This window comes from Micropterus dolomieu, linkage group LG03, assembly GCF_021292245.1.
Source record: "Micropterus dolomieu isolate WLL.071019.BEF.003 ecotype Adirondacks linkage group LG03, ASM2129224v1, whole genome shotgun sequence".
Lineage (NCBI taxonomy): Eukaryota > Metazoa > Chordata > Actinopteri > Centrarchiformes > Centrarchidae > Micropterus > Micropterus dolomieu.
In genome coordinates, this window is record NC_060152.1 from 6,024,304 (window position 1) to 6,043,783 (window position 19,480).

A 19,480-nucleotide genomic window follows, 5' to 3' on the forward strand; every position below is an offset into this window, starting at 1 on the left:
TGGTCATTGGCAAACTGAAGACGGGCCTTGACATGTGCTGGTTTAAGCAGGGGAACCTTCCGTGCCACGCGTGATTTCAAACCATGACGTCTTAGTGTATTACCAACAGTAACCTTGGAAACGGTGGTCCCGGCTCTTCTCAGGTCATTGACCAGCTCCTCCCGTGTAGTTCTGGGCTGATTTCTCACCTTTCTTAGGATCATTGAGACCCCACGAGGTGAGATCTTGCATGGAGCCCCGGTCCGAGGGAGATTGACAGTCATGTTTAGCTTCTTCCATTTTCTAATGATTGCTCCAACAGTGGACCTTTTTTCACCAACCTGCTTGGCAATTTCCCCGTAGCCCTTTCCAGCCTTGTGGAGGTGTACAATTTTGTCTCTAGTGTCTTTGGACAGCTCTTTGGTCTTGGCCATGTTAGTAGTTGGATTCTTACTGATTGTATGGGGTGGACAGGTGTCTTTATGCAGCTAACGACCTCAAACAGGTGCATCTAATTTAGGATAATAAATGGAGTGGAGGTGGACATTTTGAAGGCAGACTAACAGGTCTTTGAGAGTCAGAATTCTAGCTGATAGACAGGTGTTCAAAGACTTATTTGCAGCTGTATCATACAAATAAATAGTTAAAAAATCATACATTGTGATTTCTGGATTATTTTTTTTTAGATTATGTCTCTCACAGTGGACATGCACCTACGATGACAATTTCAGACCCCTCCATGATTTCTAAGTGGGAGAACTTGCAAAATAGCAGGGTGTTCAAATACTTATTTTCCTCACTGTATTTGCAGTGGAAAACCTTATATATAGTGTTTAATAATTAATTTAAGAAAGCTTGGGTGTGCCTCATTCTGTGCACTCACACCCCTAACCAACGCTTGCTCAAGTAACATCATTTGAGGTAATTTACCAGATTCTGCGCAGCTCCCTCTGGAGACTTTATTCAACTCTTTATGCAAACCCCCAAAGACCCATAAACAGACTTAGATGTGTAAAGTTGGTGGAGTTCTTCTTTAATGCACTGAACACTAAAGTTGCATCTGTCAAACAAGGCACACCTTTGTCGATTTCCTCTGCAGAACAGGGGCTTCCGTCGGGGGAGTGAAGATGATCAGAGCTACAGGGGCGAGGCAACGGGCTGGAGTCACCACTTGAAGGGGCCTGTGTGTCTGTGTCACGTGTGTCCCCACTGTTACTGTAGTGATGTGGAGGGAAAGGGGCGCGGCGGCCATCTACCACATCCATGGCCTGTAAGATCAAAGGTGGTAAGAGGTCGTGCGTTAACATACATGGATCCTACAAACGGCAGAGTGGTGGTGCTTTGCGTTTACAGAGAATTATAACTCAAAAGGTCACATTTAATCACCCACAACAGCCAATGTGTTCTTGAAAAATCCCATTTGAACTGAAAAAGCTTTCCTGTGCAACTAAATTGTGTGTACCTGCTCACTCAATGGACGATGTCACTCCGGGTTATGAGCATTAGCTAAAAATGTCCTAAATCTAAGAATGACTGGAATTGAAAAGCCTCTAGTGTGTTTGTCTGTCTGTTTAAAGGGCAGCTGGAGAAGCAAACACCACACCAGATGGTAATACTTGAAAGAAGATGAACAGTGTGATGTGCAGCTTTGGCACAGCTGATTCAAATGAGAGAGCAGGAATAAAAAAAATAAATAAAAAAAAGGCTTGGTGCGTAGCCGGCTGTAAATCTGTAGTGGTGTGTATGTTTAAAGTGTATGTGCGTCTGAGACTTTCTTAGAGGGGAGCTTTAGAGACCTGCCAAGGTTTATGACTCCACATCAGACAAGAATTACATGCCCCCTTGCCTGAAAACCATTTAATTCGGTGTGAGTCAGAATATATGCTGTCTGACACTATGATGCACAATGCTGCAAGTGACTTTACAAGACTATGTTAGCAAGCAATACATTTTAAGCAGAGTTTAAAAATCTATTTGGGTGTGGGTGTTTGGCATGCATTATACACTGTTTGTGTGTAGTCCTTTAGTCTCTATCTTAAAAGACAGTGAATCAATTTAGACTGATGGCAAGCTCCAATCCTGTGTTTTGGTTTTGATAGTGATGTGTTTTTGATTACATTTGGATCACAGACTGTGGCTTTTTGCTCCTGTACTCACACCAGACGAATCCTAAATTTGGGTTACATACTTGTAGCAATTTCCTAATACATTAACCAGATAACAAACCGTGTAGGCAATATACTGTGTGTGGCTCATTTTTAATTAGCTGCATTGTATTTTATTAATACACTTAATTGGCAAATTAAACTTGTAGTATGTGATACACACACACACACACACACACACACACACGCAATCCAACATGCACTTTGATAACTTTCTTCAAAAAACATCTTGACCCATGGTTTGTGTGAGTACACATCCCTACCTGTATCCCCTGTTGCCAGTCTTCTCTGATAAACACATTTTCTAGCTCGTGGTTGATGCCCTCCACACTGCTCGGCACTCTGCATATGAAAGATTTTGGCACAGGCATTGCCAACAAGGCTGATGAAGTTCCCTTGTACTGGAAAGACAAAATTATGTATACATCAAAATAAGATCTACTCAAATATGCTCTTCACCACACACCGAAAGACATCCAGTTCAATTGTGCCATTAAATACACAATACTGCGTTATGTCTCACTGTGTGACACAAGGATCTGCTTGCAGTACTGAATTGACACTGATCCAGTTTCATGAGAAATTTGATGGGTGGAGGCGTTCAGTTTAAATACATGTTACTGAAGTGGGATTACATGTCACAGGGAACAAAAACACAGCCAAGATTGTGATCTACCATAGTTTGGTGTAAGGCATTGCATATTACTGTTTATGTTAATTTTCCCACAGTGGTGGATGTGTACTGTTGCTGGGCATATGTTAATGAATGAACTGCAACCAAGGAGAGAACAGGGCATGCCCAGACACATTCCCTCTATCCTCTCTTCTTTTAACACAAGAATGGGGACTCATTAACTAGACCCAGTCCGCAGCATACATCATCATAAACTTTGATTATGATCAAATATACACACAAAAGTCTAAAAGAACATGGCATAAAATATACAGGCACTTTTACTCTGGTATTTTCATATTAACTTTTCTTATCCTCAGCAGCTGTGATATGGGTTGGTGACCATCACTTGTATGTTTTTTACTTGGCTACATTGCTGTCAGGGTAAAATCTTACATCGCCAAAGTCAGAGTTAGTTAATGTTTTCACCTGAAAAGAGCACGTTAGTGACTCAGTTTGTCAAAGCATAAATACTGACAATTTCTTACCTGTGATTGGCATGCAATGCCATGCTGAGACTGTTGTGAAAGCTGCAGTGAGCACTGCTCCCTGTCTTTGCTCTGTCGGCTGACCTGTTTGCTGCGCTGCAGCTGCAGTCTCAGTTTAGCAATCTGCTGGAAGAAAAGTAACATCACTTCAGCAAATGACAGATCACAATCTAGTCATGAAGGCAATATTTCAACATGTGAATTTTCACTTTCAGTGAAATGAATGGAGCCAGAAGGTTGTAAGCATATTAGCTCTTATGTATATCTGGTCATGTAACAAATTAGGTCAATGGGTGTTTCTGCATTTGGCCCAGTATCAGCCTAAAGATAGGATACCCTTTGTGAGCCAAACAGACATAGTTGTACTATGCAGACAAAGGTGTGGTCTTCAATGCTGATCTTGTAATCCTGGCAACACAGTCAACAAAGATACTTGCTTTTCTCATAGTTCCCCTCCCCTCCCACACATGTAATTGCAGAGGTTAAGAGCACTAGAATGCCGTTCACTACATTCACTGAATGACCACAGCGGTCGATAATGACAAGTCCAGGCAATCCTGAGGTAATCTCAGAGGATGATAAAGACAGGTTTTTGTGACTGTGCTATTGATTGCCCCCTGTGATTGTCTTTATAAAGTTATACACTATCGATCTAGTTTTTTTGTTTGTTTGTCTTGAGCGCAAAGTTATAGTGTATGGCTACATTTACACTTGAATGTGATTTATGAGATCGGATTCTAACTATCTGATTTTATGAGATCACACGGCTGTGAGTACATAGCCGGGAAACAGTTTTTGTGCATCTCTCTTTATTGAAATGTGTCTCTTCCTGTGTGGCCTTTCCATCTGTTGGCATTGCTTAAAAGTGCAATATGACTACATGGTAGTTTACATCCACACCATGTTTAATTTTATTATGTATAAAAGCCCTGAACTATTTAATTTCTCATTGTTGCAAATTAATAGTAATGTGAATTAAATCAAATTGATCATCTTGATTCTTCAAGGTAAAGTCTGTTCAATTTGACACGTTACAGTATTGACCAACCACACCTGTGTATTATGTAGTTGAACTTATCAGGAACTCTATCTTCGGCATTTTGGCCATAAAGTTACTTATAGAATGCGTTCTGTGTGCTGGTCTTTACATCTGGTTGAAAAGTAAAAGTGTATTTTCTTTTTTCTGGTCAATACTAACAAAAGACCAAGAACATCTGTGTGCCATTAATATTTTGGAAGTAAATAATGACACACATGTCTTATGCCAGAAACAGAAAAATATAAATGGCTATTGTGTTGCAGGGGTATCTGTAAGGTTTCTAAGCAGCATAAGTTACCCTTTAATCAGTTCATTCTGTGCCAGCTAGAGAGGAAACAATATGGCCGTTCACCCTTGAGAGGAACTCCTGTACGGTCTCTCAAAAACAACAGGCCATAATGAGATGCAAGGGTTCAGTTGAGTGGGAAACAGACGGGAGAAGTAGGTTAAATTTAGACTGTGGTCTGGAGAGCTAGAGATCTAATAGCTCCATGTGGTCAGCTGGTTGGCCGCCAAGCCAAGCAGATAGACACGAGTGGAAACCGAGCATAAGAAGCATAATATTTAGGTTGACCTCAAACCCTGACAAATAAAACACATTTTGAGTAAATGGAATAAACCTCAAAAATGACACAAACATGCATGTTTGATCAGGCTTCATGAATGTTTAAGCTTGTCTGGCCTTGGTTAGAGTCAGACAGGATTGCTACTAACACTTCTCCCCGTGGCGTTCGTTGTCAGAAGCAGCTGTGACAGGTGAATCTACCTCTTTGAGGTGGTCTGCGCTGCCCCAGGAGGCTGACCGCTGGTGAGGACCCTGCTCTGCTCCCTCCTCAATCCAGAGACCTGGAGTCTGAAACACAGAAATACATGCAGACATACAACCACATGTTCTATAAGTCATAATTTTCACAACTCGTGATATTGTTAGGTGCTTCAAATGTATTGTACGACACTGGGGAGACCAAATAGCATATTTTGTGCTGCATGGGCACACAAAGACAAGTATGATTTACTCTTGCACAAGACCATAAACACAAGTTTCCATTGTGTGGATGCAAAGATATAAATAGAATACACCCTTAAAGGCTAAGATTAAGTAACCTGCAGTTTCTGAGATTTGTTTACGTAGCATAATGTTTATAGAGATCGGATAACTGAAAGGTCACAGATGTGATCCTTGTTGAGTGTTATATTCATCATCATTTAGCTCATTAAGATACAGTATGTATAAATGAGATTATTTATTTATACACACACACACACACACACACTTTTACCTACATATATTCAAACATACATTAAGTAAACGAAAGCTTGTCCAAGAGAAGTACGATTTTTATACAAAAACCTCTCCTTTAAACTGATGAAATGTCCTGATAAAGACATTGAATACCTGATGTGCCACCTCATTGTGAAGTCACTCAGGATATGAGCATCAACTAAATACCTAAAATGTTAAATGTTTGAATAAGCAGTTGAGTAAGATGTGGGTAAAAGCAGTAATGAGTGCTGTGACCTCAGAAGTAGAGCAGAAAATCTGGAATCAATGAAAATGAGCAAAACAGTCATGATATACCATCCCTAAGGAAAGAACCACATTCAACAGGAAAAAATAAAGTCAAAGTACATTTGACTGCTTCCATTAGTAAGTCGGGTAAGGATAAATACATCTGTGGGCATAAAACATCAGGGCATAAAACTTTTTTTCTACAGGCTAAACCAACCTACAGAATAATATATGATTACCTGCCAAGGAGATTCTTGTCAGCCACAGGTGACATTTACAAGGACTTTACTAGCAGCTGTTAGTTTTCCCACCAGCTAATTTCCCAGTTTCCACCTTTAGCATTTTAAATTAATCTACAAATTAGTACAATTTAGCCTATGTACACTGATTTGGCAGAATATGCACAGCACAACGCTAGACTTATACTAAGTCAACAAGTCTACAGAGAAATTTTGTGTCGTTAGTACACCAGTAATAAAACATCTGATATACAAAACATTCACTACCAGAAAGCACAGAGGCAGTTCTGTCTCACTGAATGTGTCTTTTAGACCTCTACTGCATAAACGAGGAAACGGTTAAGTTATGTAAATATATGCAAAAAAAGAAAAGAAACAGACTGAGGATGTTTCATAGGGTTGTCTGAAACCACATACTTCCCCCTGATTATGCTTATCAACAGCGCCTTTGGTCCTCAAACAAATCCTCAAACGTCTGACGTTTTATGGTCACAGTAGTACGAAACATCTTAAATGTCAGTGTCTTCACACTGCCTTATGTCTGACCTCTCACAAACAGAAAAACCTCTATGGCTCTCCAACTAACGCACAAGCCTTGCCCTATGATATGGAATATCACACTGTGAATAATGAGGAACACCCGTGAACCTGTTTGCCCTGGATTGCTGGCGCTGGTTTCCCCAGAAAAGGACAGCGAATTAAATGAGTGCTTGTGCTCTCATAAAAAGGACCACTGTGCTTGGCCACGCTGGATGGCAGATGTGTAGCTAGCATTTAGCATTAACATTTTGTGCATGGCCTATGGAATGGCTTGTGCTATTTGATGCCTCTGCCAAACATTGAGGGACTTAATGCTGCAGCCTAATCTGTTCATACAGAATGCAGATTGCTGTAAAAGGGCAGAGAGGCTTTCTGGAGTTGTGGACTTAGCTGTTGAGGAAAAACTAAGTTCTCACAGATGTTCTGTGACGTAAAGTAGGGAGCGCTACACGCTACATGTAACTCTATGATATGTGAAATGCTTTTTATTTGGCAGTGAGTGATGTGTTTTACTAGGGCTGCACAATACTGTTCAAATGAACAGCAACAATAAATTCAGTTATAAAAGTGATATTTTCCTTTTACTCTCCAAGTGTTGCTTCATTCTCATTTTCATGAACTTTACTGTGCATTCAGATCAAACACAAAGCAAGGGTCGGGGGCGGCAAGATTACATACAAAGTCAATGCAGAGGCGCAATTTCCTTTTGGGTGGTGCGAAGGACCTGCTGCCGGCGACGCGAAGCAATTAGCGAGAGTTGAAAATTTTCATCTGTAGTGAGAGGACCAGGCAGAGTGGGGGAGTGAAACACCTCTGACCGACAGCGAGCTGCTTGAGCAACGAGGGAGCTGTGGAGGAAAGAACCGGGAGCAGCGCTGCAGCTTTTGAACAAATAATCTCCTGCTTGCTCCTCTCTCTCCCTCACTGCGCAGCCTGTCCCTTGCAGCCGTCTACTCACAAAGTCTCTAACAACATGGAGGGAGACACAGTGCTGGTCGACACTGAAGAAAGACCTGGCTTGTAATAAGAAAGACACGGTTCATTCAGTGTTTCCCCACACATACACTTTACTTCGGCGGGCCACCCAGGTTAGGCGACACATTGTAGCATTTATCAGAGAAACACAGTGATTACGTTACAAGTCGCAACACTGTGGATATTTTACAAGAGCTGACCAAGTAAAGTCACAATGAACACACCAGTCAGATGTTATTCATTAGCTACCACGTTGGTTTTGTTTTGATAGGCTACGTTGTCAACACACCTCCTCAACATGCAGCTCAGCTGCTGCTGTGAACGGAATCACGGGAGGAAAAGTCTTTTTTTTCCTGGTGACTTTATACAGCCTAGCCTACTACTGATGGAGAAAGTCACCAAAGCGAACATACAGGGAGAGAGAGACGATAAAGCCCATTTTCCACTGCATGGTACCAGCTCGACTTGCCTCGACGCTACTCGCCTTTTTTTGGTTGTCCATTGTGTAAAAGTTGTTGTACTTGTATCTGCTACAAGGTACTTTTTTTTTTCGTATTTCCTCAGTCTTTGCATTCTGAGTAATGTTGAAACGTTTTAACTTAAATCAAGAGACAGCTGTTTGTGCGTCGCTGGTGTGTGTGTGTGTGTCGCATTGAACATTACGTTGCGGCAGTTGAGTGTGGCATCGCTATGACGACCAGCTACATTGAGGGGTGCAATCTCTGGGTGCTACTTGCAATGGGAATTTGAGGACGGCCAAACAGAATCCAGTAGAGTCCAGGCGAGTTGGGCTGATTCTGGCAATGGCGTGTTTGCAGCAGAGGTCAGGTCTGTGAGTATGAAGAGAACTGAAGGAGGCGAATTCAATAAGTGAGTGATACTTAAGATGGAGAATGAAGTATAATTAAAATGGTGAAATAACAAACAAGCTAAGTTACTAAAAATAGTAAAAATAAATAAAAAAAAATGCCTGCTAAAACCTCTGCCCGCTTAGCAGAAAATATAGATATATATACACACACACACACACACACACACACACACACACACCAGAATTCTGCCTAACGGTACCGGGATATCACTTTTTGGCCAGATCGCCCAACCCTACTTCAAAATTAAAAAATTTAAATTAAAATTACAAAAAAAAAAAGACAAAACTGGACATTGCCTGGAGAAAAGAAAGCAAGAAAGTTGAACTACCTGTTGAGTTCAGAAAATGTACATCTGTTACTTTATCTAGCTTTTGTTGTACCTAACTGGGAACCACTTAATGTTAGCATAGCATGGCCCTAATCAATCGAACTCTATTCAGAAAACAAACATTTTAAAAGTTGTTGTCCTGCTGTCAAACCTGACAAAGCACGAATTCTGCATCATGTTGTAGTTACTTTGGCATCATTTTGAACCGTTTATTGCAACTAAATCACAGCAAAATGTTTACTTTGGGTTCATACAGCTGTAGTAATCGCGGGTTGTGTTTATTCGCGTTGTGTGTCAACATTTGGCAGTAGTCCAGCGATTACAAGTGACGCAAGGATTAAATTCAAGTTTGGTCTGAATGCACAGTTAAATCAAATTAATCTTTTTGAATATGATTTAAATAAGAATGATAATAAATGTGTACTTACAGTTAAATGATGAAAGCAACTTTCAGTACATGCGCACAAAAAAGAAATAGTTCAACAGTTAATATGAGAATTTAGCCTCTAGTAAGTACCCTAGTTGTTTGCATTCAAGCAGACATTTAAACAAATATCAGCTTGTGGGCTTATAAACACTCAGACACAAAATAGACTTTCTAGATTAATCCACTCAAGAAAGCTAATTAGTTTAAAGATGTCAACAGGCCAGAGGTGTCACAGAGTTCACATTGTTCTTTATGGTCGATATCTACGTATGTAACCAAAAAATAATAATTTCCCCCCATAGTAAGACAAGAAGGTTAAAAATACTGCAGGCTATCTTTATTTATTGTCTCTGTTCCCCGAATAAATTGTTAACAAGAAGATCCATCTTTATTTAACTCAGAGGCTCTTTTATCATGCTAGCTCTTGAACTTCTGGCCTGACTTGTGTGCTTTGTAGACTTGTGTGCCAGGTGCTGTGCCTGATAATGTTCTTAAATTCTTAATAAAACTCTGTTACTGTAACCTGCAGCTTGCTTCCCATTATGATTCCCACCCAAATGGTTACATGCAGGCAACATCCTCAAGAATCCAGCTCTGTTCCAAAGCAGGAAATAATGACTGAGCTTCAACAGAATTGCTGTGGAATTTGTTGCTGGTTTGTTTAGATTGCATGACGAAACATGCAAGCAGAGTACCACTGCTATCATTTGCTAGGGTTTAGAGATGCGGAGAATAATGCATTCTGATTTGGTGAGTTTCTGTATCTGTTATCTTGCATATGTCTGAAACTCACTGAGTATTGCAGAAAATGAATAAATGCCTCTAAGATTGCACATTTGTTGTCTGTTCTTGCTTCAAACTGCTTTCATTCATAATCAGACAAACCGATAACCTACAACATCCAAATCAGTTCACATTGAGTTCATATGAAGTCCGGCAATGGCAGGCCTTCTTTAAGTATTTGTGACTTGTGTTTGGCACCAGTGGTTTTAAGCTTTGCTTTACTGCCAGTAAACTTACTACTTTACATTCCATATTCAATTCATGGCATGATTAACAGAAGGCTAACTTTTTTGTTTGTCTTTCTGTTATGTTTTTCAGATTACAAATACAGACTGCTGATTAGTTGTTTCCTCTCACGCAGGCGCAGAACGTACATGCATGTCAGCGGTCAGCTGGACATCGGCTGTAGAAGACGCGAGGCAATGCAAACTGTTTGATCAGTCTGCCTTTGTCAGTGCTAGTTCTTTAAGGTCGGCTTGGTGTGTCAGAGCCCTAATCTTCATACAGACGTTCTCTGTGTTCTGTAACCACAGGGCCTAGGGCACACAGACCTATCCCGGAACAGTGATTAGCATATGTATGGGCCCTCTGCTCCTCAACTCCCACACAAAAGACAGGCAGGCTGTGCAGCCACGAGGGCCAGGTGGTAAGCAGTGGGATTTCTCCTCGCCTCAGCCATAGCCTGAGGGACAGGTGCAAACAACTTCACCTCCATGCAAGGCTACATTACAGCTCAAAGGAGAGGCTGTCTTGAACTTGTGCCATGCACAACAAAAGAAGCCAGGGACCTTTTGTCTGCTGCTTTCTGCTGCTGTTGTCTTTTAAAAAGAGCTGGGCCCAGGCATAGCTTGTTAACAGGAAGTGGTGCCTGACTATCCTTGGGGGAGTTTGTGCATTTAATCGTTCAACTGTCAAGTGTGTCACACTCTCCCACATCATTACAACATAGCCAAATGTTTTCCATCTCAAATATCTACAGCTTTGACAGACATAAATCTCTTAACTGGATTATCATTTTGGTCAGCCTTCAATCAGATACTTGCTCATAATGGCTGGGAAATGTGGTCAAGGCCATTGCACTATAATAGCTCAAGCAAATATCACAATGTGCAAAAAAACAGTATGTCTACAAGATTGCTGTGTATATGTGCCCAGACATTTTGGGGCAATAACATTTTTCAAGATCTGATAATTTTCAAATTGATTTTCCATACTTGTCCAGTCTTTCCAGGGCTGCACAGGAACCCTGTGATTAGAGGTGTTTACTCTGCATACAGCCACTTGCAAGAGACCTTGCAAGGCCCTCTCACCACTTCCTCAGCCTACACACAAAGAAATGCGAGGCAAATGAGGGGTTAAAGGGACGAAGCCCATGTAAATGAGGCTTGGTGGTGTTCATTCAGAAACATGAAAGGCTTCTGTTAGAAAAGAGGGGGCAGCCCTTGTCATGATCATACATAGTCAATATTCTTTCTTAGTACAAACCCAACCAACCCCCCCAGAAATTAAGCTCTCAAGAGAAAAAATGCATTTAGACATCAGTCACATGGCAAGATTACTGATGGATCATGTGTGGGCTACTTTCCAGAAATACTGTGGTCTGGCTCAATGTGAAATCCATACATAGGCCTTATGAAGTGTTATAATGTAATAAATATAGTGCTATGACAAAATATCAGAATATTTTCAGCAAACTCTATTAGGCCTATACTGGCAGCAGACTCCACCACCAGATTACTATAACAAAATCTTTGGCAACGAGTTGTAGATTTGTCTCTTTTGCCAGCCAGTACAACAGAAACCAACATTTATTTGGAAGTCCTAACTACCATAATTGCCTTGGAGAAAGGTAAAAGTGGGGATTTGCCAGGCACTCTGGCCTATGTGTGGGCCATATGGCCTTAAAATAATATTACAATATTTTAAAGGCATTTTTCTGCGATGTCAAACTTTGAACCAATTCAACAAGGTAAAACACTTCTAGTTCATGATTATTAAACAAAGCCTGGTGTTTCTTGCAGTGAGCATTTTCCTCACACATCCCCTCCTGAATATGACTGAAAAAGACATTTACTTGTAAAAACCAAACTTGTAAAAACTCTGAAGGCTTCCTTTTTTCCCCCTGACATTGCAACTTGCTTCTCTGATTAATTACCACAAAGCAAATGCACAATGTGACAAATCATTCAATCACCGTCACCTGTTGAGCTAAATCAGACATATCACAATGGACCCTTCGGTCATGTAGTATGCATCATAACCATTTCACTACCAGGGAACCCCATATCTAGCATCATCAAGCCATCTATATACCAACAAAGTTGATCCATTTTTGGAACCAACCACATTCAGCCATATGTTGCTGCTGTACATAAACATGTACATGTAAATATATAACAAGTCGTAATATCGTTAAAATTGTGAAAAATATTTAAATCACAAAATACTTCACACCGAAATAGAGTTTCAGGCACCCCTAATTCTGGAAGGAAAAGTCCCTTTCATTTTTTCCATAGACAATGTTACGAGACTCACAGTTGGAGCACTTCTATGACTTGGACTGGCATGAAACTGCTGGTTAAATAATCAGCACAAAGATGAATTACTGTGTTAGACAACATCTGGTCCATTGATAAAAAGTCAAATATACAGGACTGTGTACATAAAAATGTCAGGGGAGAAGTTAACTACAACTCCCAAGATACATTTTGGCAAGAAACATCCAAACACAGAGTTAAATTTTAGATGAATTTAGCTATGCAACTATAGTGCTGTGTTTTGTTCACAAATTAAACGACAAAGCGTTTCAAATTCACTACCACTCTGATTTGCGCTTCTTACTGGCTTCATCTCATTGTATTCTCGCATTTAGACCTGTCCCCAAAATGATGGACAAAACATGTCCATCAAACAAACTTCTCAGGAACGAAGTTGAATGATTAAAAGTGGTGATCAATACATAAACAAAAGCAGCTCTTCCTACTTTGCAACTCTATTATTATAAATAATATGATATGGCCCACCATTGTTCAGGCCTATAACAAACAGTGTATTTTTCCTGATTGGTACCTGTGTGGCTTTGTCTTTCATGCAGGAAGGGTAGGGTCCATGTGAGTCCCGAGGCCACTGGCCAGTGAGGTATGGCCCCGTGATGGCATCAAGGGAGGATGTCCGCCGGATGGCACTGGAACTCCGAACCTGTAACTTGGACCTTTCTGCTGTGAATTGGGAAAGAACAAAGAAATAAGGTGACACACACAGACACAGACACACACACACACACACGTCAGTAACAAGTAAGGAATATTCCCTGACAACCTGAGGCATCTTTGGCATTCGATGTGCCAACTTTCCTGATTGTATCAATAAAACTAAATTCAACATAGAGTATTAAAGCGTCACTGTAGAATAAATCTCTCAGTGCAAGTGTGTAGCCAAGTACTGGGGGCCATATTTTGACACTACTCTAATGGTTTACATTTTTCACCTGAAACGAAAAGCATTTCATAATCAAAGTCTTACTGTCAAAATAAGTTTCTTTTCTTTTCCTAGTTTCTGTAACTATGTGTTTTAGTAGTAGCAAAAAGGGGATTGTATGTGAATCCTTTATACATTAAAAACAGAAGGCTTTCAGATTGACTTGTTACTCAGGTCCCTGTTAAGAGTTAGACAATATCTCCAAAAAAAACAATTCATTATAATAAATACTTTGCCCTCACCTTTGTTTACTACTGCAATTAACAGTGTTTTATTGAAATGAGACCTTGACCTGCAATCTCTTCTTGTTTTCTAAAAGTGTCAACAGTATTTCTCATCTTATAACCATTAATGCAGGGCAAATTGCAGGCTTGACAGCTGAGGCCTGAAGCAACTGTAAATGGCTGAGCAGGAGTATCTGATGTTATGAGAGCAGTTTGCTGTGAGCCAGAGCAGTTAAGTATACACCACCCACATAAGAACTCATACAACCACAACACAATGCACATCAATACTGCCTGCATCCACTCAACATTCCTGCAGTGACATGCATACAAAAAGAGAAACAAAACACAGAAGCATGAAGACATTAGATTGAGAATTGCATGATAATGCAGTAAGAATTGGATTTAATGCATTAGACTGAATTACACTTTTGTGATTTCTTAATTTATGTATGAAAGACAGAATAAACAAATAGCATGATGATCAGGAAACATGCTCATTTACTCTATTCCTTGTCTGAGTAGGCTTAGGCAGAGGCCTTTCCCAACATGAACACACAGACTAACACACACACACTAAACTATCTACATGAGGCACCCCTATCCTAGCAGAACTACACAGCCATTCATTGTTGTTTTTTGTCCATAGAATACACAGGCCTACCCACCCAAAGGTATTGCCTAAGTAAGCTTACTGGGCTACAGTAAAATTCCCTGAAGCATTGTAGACAAAAGGAAGCAGGCTAAATTTCCATCAATATTGATATAGAGCAAGCCAGTGCTCTCAGAACAGGGATTGTGGTTATTTTCCATCGTCTCCACCCTTACCAGACTAGAATAATCTCCTGATGATAAAAAAGAAAGTGTAAAAGAAGCCAAGACATCAAAGCAGTCCATCTGTTGATTTCAGGGATGAGTGAGTGGTGTATGTGATATTAAAAGGAATTTTTTCAGGTTGAAGAACTTCACCGGACATTCAGCAAGCTGTGAAAAAGACTCAGCATTTCCAGGGATAAATGGGTGGTTTATTAACTGTAGAGCAGAGGCTAAAGTGAAAACAAACATGTGGTCCAAATCAGTAAACCATAGCAGAATGGTTTCCTGTAGGTTTTCACAAGGCTGCATGACACCGTTTGAAAGGAAAATCCCAATAACTTAGCTTCATCTTGTGATCACAGTTGGAGCAAAATTACTTTTGGCAAATGATCCATTACATGAACCTAGAATTATAGTTTATGCTAAAGCTAAACCTGGCCGGGCTGAAGTGTCACTTTAACAGATATATACTGTAGATGGTCTTGGACATATTTAATTAATTTCAATTGAACTTGTTCACCCACACAGTGAATAATGAAACGCTCAAGACTGTGCAAGCTTGATCATTGTTAAGAGGACAAACAACTGATCCAGTGTCCGATTATACTGATACTACTTCATGTGTACTTCATCCCGAAATTACTAACTAATAATAATTATTATTATATTTCAAAGTTTGAGTACTGATATAATTGGTATGATTATTGATTCTGTAAATGCGTATGATACTGTGCATTGCTATATTAGATAAAGCACATCACATATCACTGTGACATGTTTTTCTAATCAAATCATACAGTTATGAGGGAATAGGGCTGTCGCGATAACCGCAAAATTAATTAAATTAATTTAACACACCCTGAAGTATGAACATCGTAGTTGTTGCGGTGCTTGCCATCTTACGCGGTAGGCTTGACCAATATGGTAACGGTTCAAGGATGGATTGCCATGGGCTGTACGTGACCCGACTTCACACTCTGAAGCTCTAAGTGATACCATGTTTTATGTTGTTTTACTGTTTATTTGAAAGGTTAGCTAACTTGCCGTTAGCATACTGCGCGGCTATTGTGGCTAGCACGCTCGGCGATGTTGGACTAACGTGATCCCAGTCCAGAGAAACTGTGGACAGTAAGCATCATTTGAATCTCACTAACTAAGGAGCGTAGTGTGTCGGAAGCCTGCAGCTGTTTTTCATGTTGCTTTCTGTGGAAATTTAGTTATAACGTTACTACAGCGCAGTGGTTAGTTGTGGACAGCCATTCTGCTCCACACCGGCGCGCACGCGTGTGCACACAGAAGCTAGCTTGCTCAGACTGCATAAAGCTGCTGTTAGCGGCTCGCTGTGCAGTGAGGTGACAGATACAGACACTCTTACTCTGCTATAGGGCACCAAATTACTTCATTGATGAAAAATGCAATAATACCGCATACCGCACTTTTGAGCCCCAACATATTGCCGCGGTGGAAATTACTTCACCGCGACAGCCCTATGAGGGAATCTCTTTAACCATTAGGCTTACTTGCAGTATCATATTCCACTTATGTTCTACATTAGTTGCTCAAGCTGAAATGTGTGTGTTCATTGCAAGCAGTAATTTCAGCAGTGACTGTCTTCCATAAAATATAAATGATGATGACATTAATCTTGGCTACGGTCTTTTAAAGTTATTCAGCATCTGTCCCTCAGCTGGTCTGGAAATGGCTCATTAGCATCATTAGCATCACTCATTGAGTCCAATGGGTACGTCCCAAAAATTTCAACTTTTATAACTGTGATGTAAAGAATGAGCAAACTTAACTTTTAAGTTAAGATTCAGCAGTCTGATGAAACTACAGAAAACGCAGTACAGTTCCAACAGAGTCGAGTGATTTGGACAACACGCTCATTTTCACATTTGGTCCTACTCTGCAGTTTGAATGGGTGACAATGAAGCAGGGCTGTTTCAGCACAGCTGGCACTTTGACAGGGAGCAGGACATTCATTGTTGGGACTGTGTGGTAAGAGAATAATGTCATGCTGGTGAACCTAAAAGGTCATGATGTGGAATATAATGCTCTTCACTCTGTCCTTTATCATCAGGCAATGATGTGAACTGTTTGAACACTAGTGTAGTCCATTAGCAGCATGACATTGATGGTACTTCGTGGCCATTTGAACAACATTTCCCACCAAATGGTAAGCATTATGTATGTGAGTGGGTTCAAAGTACTATAATGAATGATAAATTACAAAGTGCAAAGCCTACTGCTTTAGTCACATCAAACTGAACTGCTGTGATTAAAGAGGAAGATGACCAATTTGCATTTTTTGACTACCACCAACCCCACACTGATATTATCATTGTCATCATCTGAGGCTTCTCATGCATGTTTGGACTGTAAGGTCACAGGAATGAAAGAGGGTCAAGTCTCCGTCATCATCACTGACATGGGACACTGGCCTGGGTTAGAGGTCGTCCCTTTCAGAGGACTGAGATATGCTTGGCATGCCACTGGGGTGGGAAATCAACACCAACCGCTAGCCAAACACGAGTGAAATAAGTCGTGCCTGGTAAGCCTGCCTACTCTGTTGTTGTGGAAGAGACTTCGTTTCCTGCCTTGCATGGTACACTGGTCAAGGTTGGAGGTCATCTCATTCAAAAGGACTGAGGAATGTGAAGCACATCACAAAACATACAATTCCAAACACAACACTACAATAACTACCATGCTGCACTGAGACAAGAGAGTTGCCATTTTGGTTAGAGGTAAGAGGGAAAAGCTATTCAACATGACTAATGAAGGTAGCATTGATCCAGTCATGTAGCATGTGGTGATATGTGGCTGACTCTCATTAAGTACAGAACATTATCGTGGTAAGAATACCTGGTGCTTTTCATGGGAATTGAGGTCAGGAGAACTACAATCAGCCTTTTTTTCTCCAGATACTGGAAAAGCAAGCTGTATTCAGACACTACTATATAAAAATGTGCCTCAAACACTCACCAGATACTGTGTGGTTATGTTTGTGTTTTGTACATAAAACACAGGGTTTACACAAAAAAATAAAAATAAAATGCAGTTCTGGCCTACGATGGGATACTGCTACCAGTCTGAAAAAATAGCCACAGTGTCATGCATAAATACGATTTAGTGAAACACTGGGAATTACAGATTTAGGGCTGCCTGGACTCTCATGTCCTCCTTCAGTTTGTCTCCATATGACTTCCAAGGAGCAGCTGAGCATGACATGAAAGAACATAGCACTAGCCTCTGGTAGCCATGTGCAAGGCAACATACTGAGGTTCAGCATATGTTCTGAATATGCAGAGTACTTTATGCTGCATGTATGTAGTGAGATCAGAGTAGGCAACACCTGACCATTTGCTCAGCACTGATTCTACTGGGACTGACGTGGCCCATTTTACAACTGAAAGCATGTCTTTCTGCCAATTCTCTCCTCCGCCTCTCTCCTGTCAAAAGTCCATAGGAAATAAGAGAGCCAGTAGTGCACTCTATTCTCTTTATGGATGCGTAATTGTGCAAGTGGATGATATGCTAAATAATTAAACTTGCCAACCTTGTTCTAGAAGTACAGGCCACCCCCACACCCCCAATATAATATTTGATAAATGTTTTGCACAATTAAAATATTATAATGTATATTGTATACCAGTTACGTGGAATAAAAAAAAAAAAAAAAAAAGTTACCAGGATACGTTATCAGTGGAAAACAGCACGTAGTGACATGGCATTTCTTAGTCTATGTAAGGTAAAACGGTTTAAATAAAGTGTTTTTACCTCTGGAAACTGGAGAGTCTGGGGGACAGGAGGACTCCTTATTTTCGGGGGACAGTCTTTGCTTAGAATTTGCACTTCCTGAATTGAGTGTCGGGCTGGAGGGTGGACTTGAGCCTCGACTGTTCGTGGCTCCTCCATAGAGGGTCTGCGCCCGGGTCGGGCTGCTCTGACCCCCACGCAGGAGCTGGTAGGGCACGGTGGCACGGATGGGGTGCAAACGGCAGCTGCTGTTGTTGAAGGAGCCAGGGGAGCCCGCATTGCTTCGTCTCACCCTCGACTGTTGAAGCGAGTTGCTGGGGGCTGCCATCCTCCGAAACTGGTTGTTAACTCCTGTTGCAGTAAGAAAGACGTGCTGCCAAAGCTGCTACTTCTCTAGAGGAGGAGGTGGGGGAGAGCCGGGGGACGGTAAGATAAACATTAGCTTGTTAGCTACAGAAAAACGTTAGCTTCCTTTTTTTTTTTTTTTTAATTCAGCTCATGCGCTCGAGGTAAAAAAGGTTGTCCAACACACATTTTTTGGTGTGAACTTACCTGTAAGATACTAACACATGCCGACGTAAGCTGTAACCACCATACAAGTAACTTTTAAAGTTGTTTTTGATACTTCTTGAAACGTTTAATTCGTGCTTTCCTGCTCTCGCTCTGTCTTCCCCATCATGTCCACTCACTCTAAATGACAGTTGTTTCGGCCAGATTACTGGCTGATGCGTGTAGGCGGGCTACGCTGCTCACGTCCGAAGCTGTGATTGGATAGTGGCGTTGTACAGTAACATCGCTGATTGGTACAGGCTTGTCTATGGATCGTACTTTCATCCAATCAGGTCAGATGTGTTATTAGCATGGTTAATGTTATTTGTGAAAATAAAGACGTAAGAATACTTTTTGGCCATGATTTCCGCCTATATGCTGCATACCTATGTATGCAATATATATCAGTATTCATATAAATATGAAGTTAACACTTTCTCACTACAATGTCCATTAGTGGCTGTTCTGGAGCTTTTGCTCGATATCACACGATGTCCTCCGCACACGTAGCTTTCCCAGATGTAAAGTGACTTACATTATCCATATATTTATTCCATCATTATATACATAGTTTACAGTAACAATCTGACTTGTACATGAAACCGCACTGTATGTTATTGTCCATATATATATATAT

At 40.7% G+C, this 19,480-nt stretch overlaps 1 protein-coding gene across 4 annotated transcripts in view; it reads right to left on the reverse strand.

Moving 5' to 3' along the window:
• The window catches only part of LOC123968977 (glucocorticoid-induced transcript 1 protein), a 97,735-nt gene extending 78,732 nt beyond the window's left edge, over positions 1 to 19,003 (reverse strand). For all 4 annotated transcript variants that reach the window (XM_046046038.1, XM_046046037.1, XM_046046036.1 and 1 more), the window contains exons 1-7: positions 18,847 to 19,003; positions 18,316 to 18,687; positions 13,088 to 13,236; positions 5,111 to 5,197; positions 3,306 to 3,431; positions 2,408 to 2,545; positions 1,058 to 1,247 (exon numbers count right to left, since the gene is read on the reverse strand). In XM_046046038.1, coding sequence (XP_045901994.1) covers positions 1,058 to 1,247; positions 2,408 to 2,545; positions 3,306 to 3,431; positions 5,111 to 5,197; positions 13,088 to 13,236; positions 18,316 to 18,622 — 997 coding nt within the window. In that variant the 5' untranslated portion in view covers positions 18,623 to 18,687; positions 18,847 to 19,003. The remainder of the gene's footprint in view (positions 1 to 1,057; positions 1,248 to 2,407; positions 2,546 to 3,305; positions 3,432 to 5,110; positions 5,198 to 13,087; positions 13,237 to 18,315; positions 18,688 to 18,846) is intronic.
• Between the last annotated feature and the right edge of the window lie 477 nt (positions 19,004 to 19,480).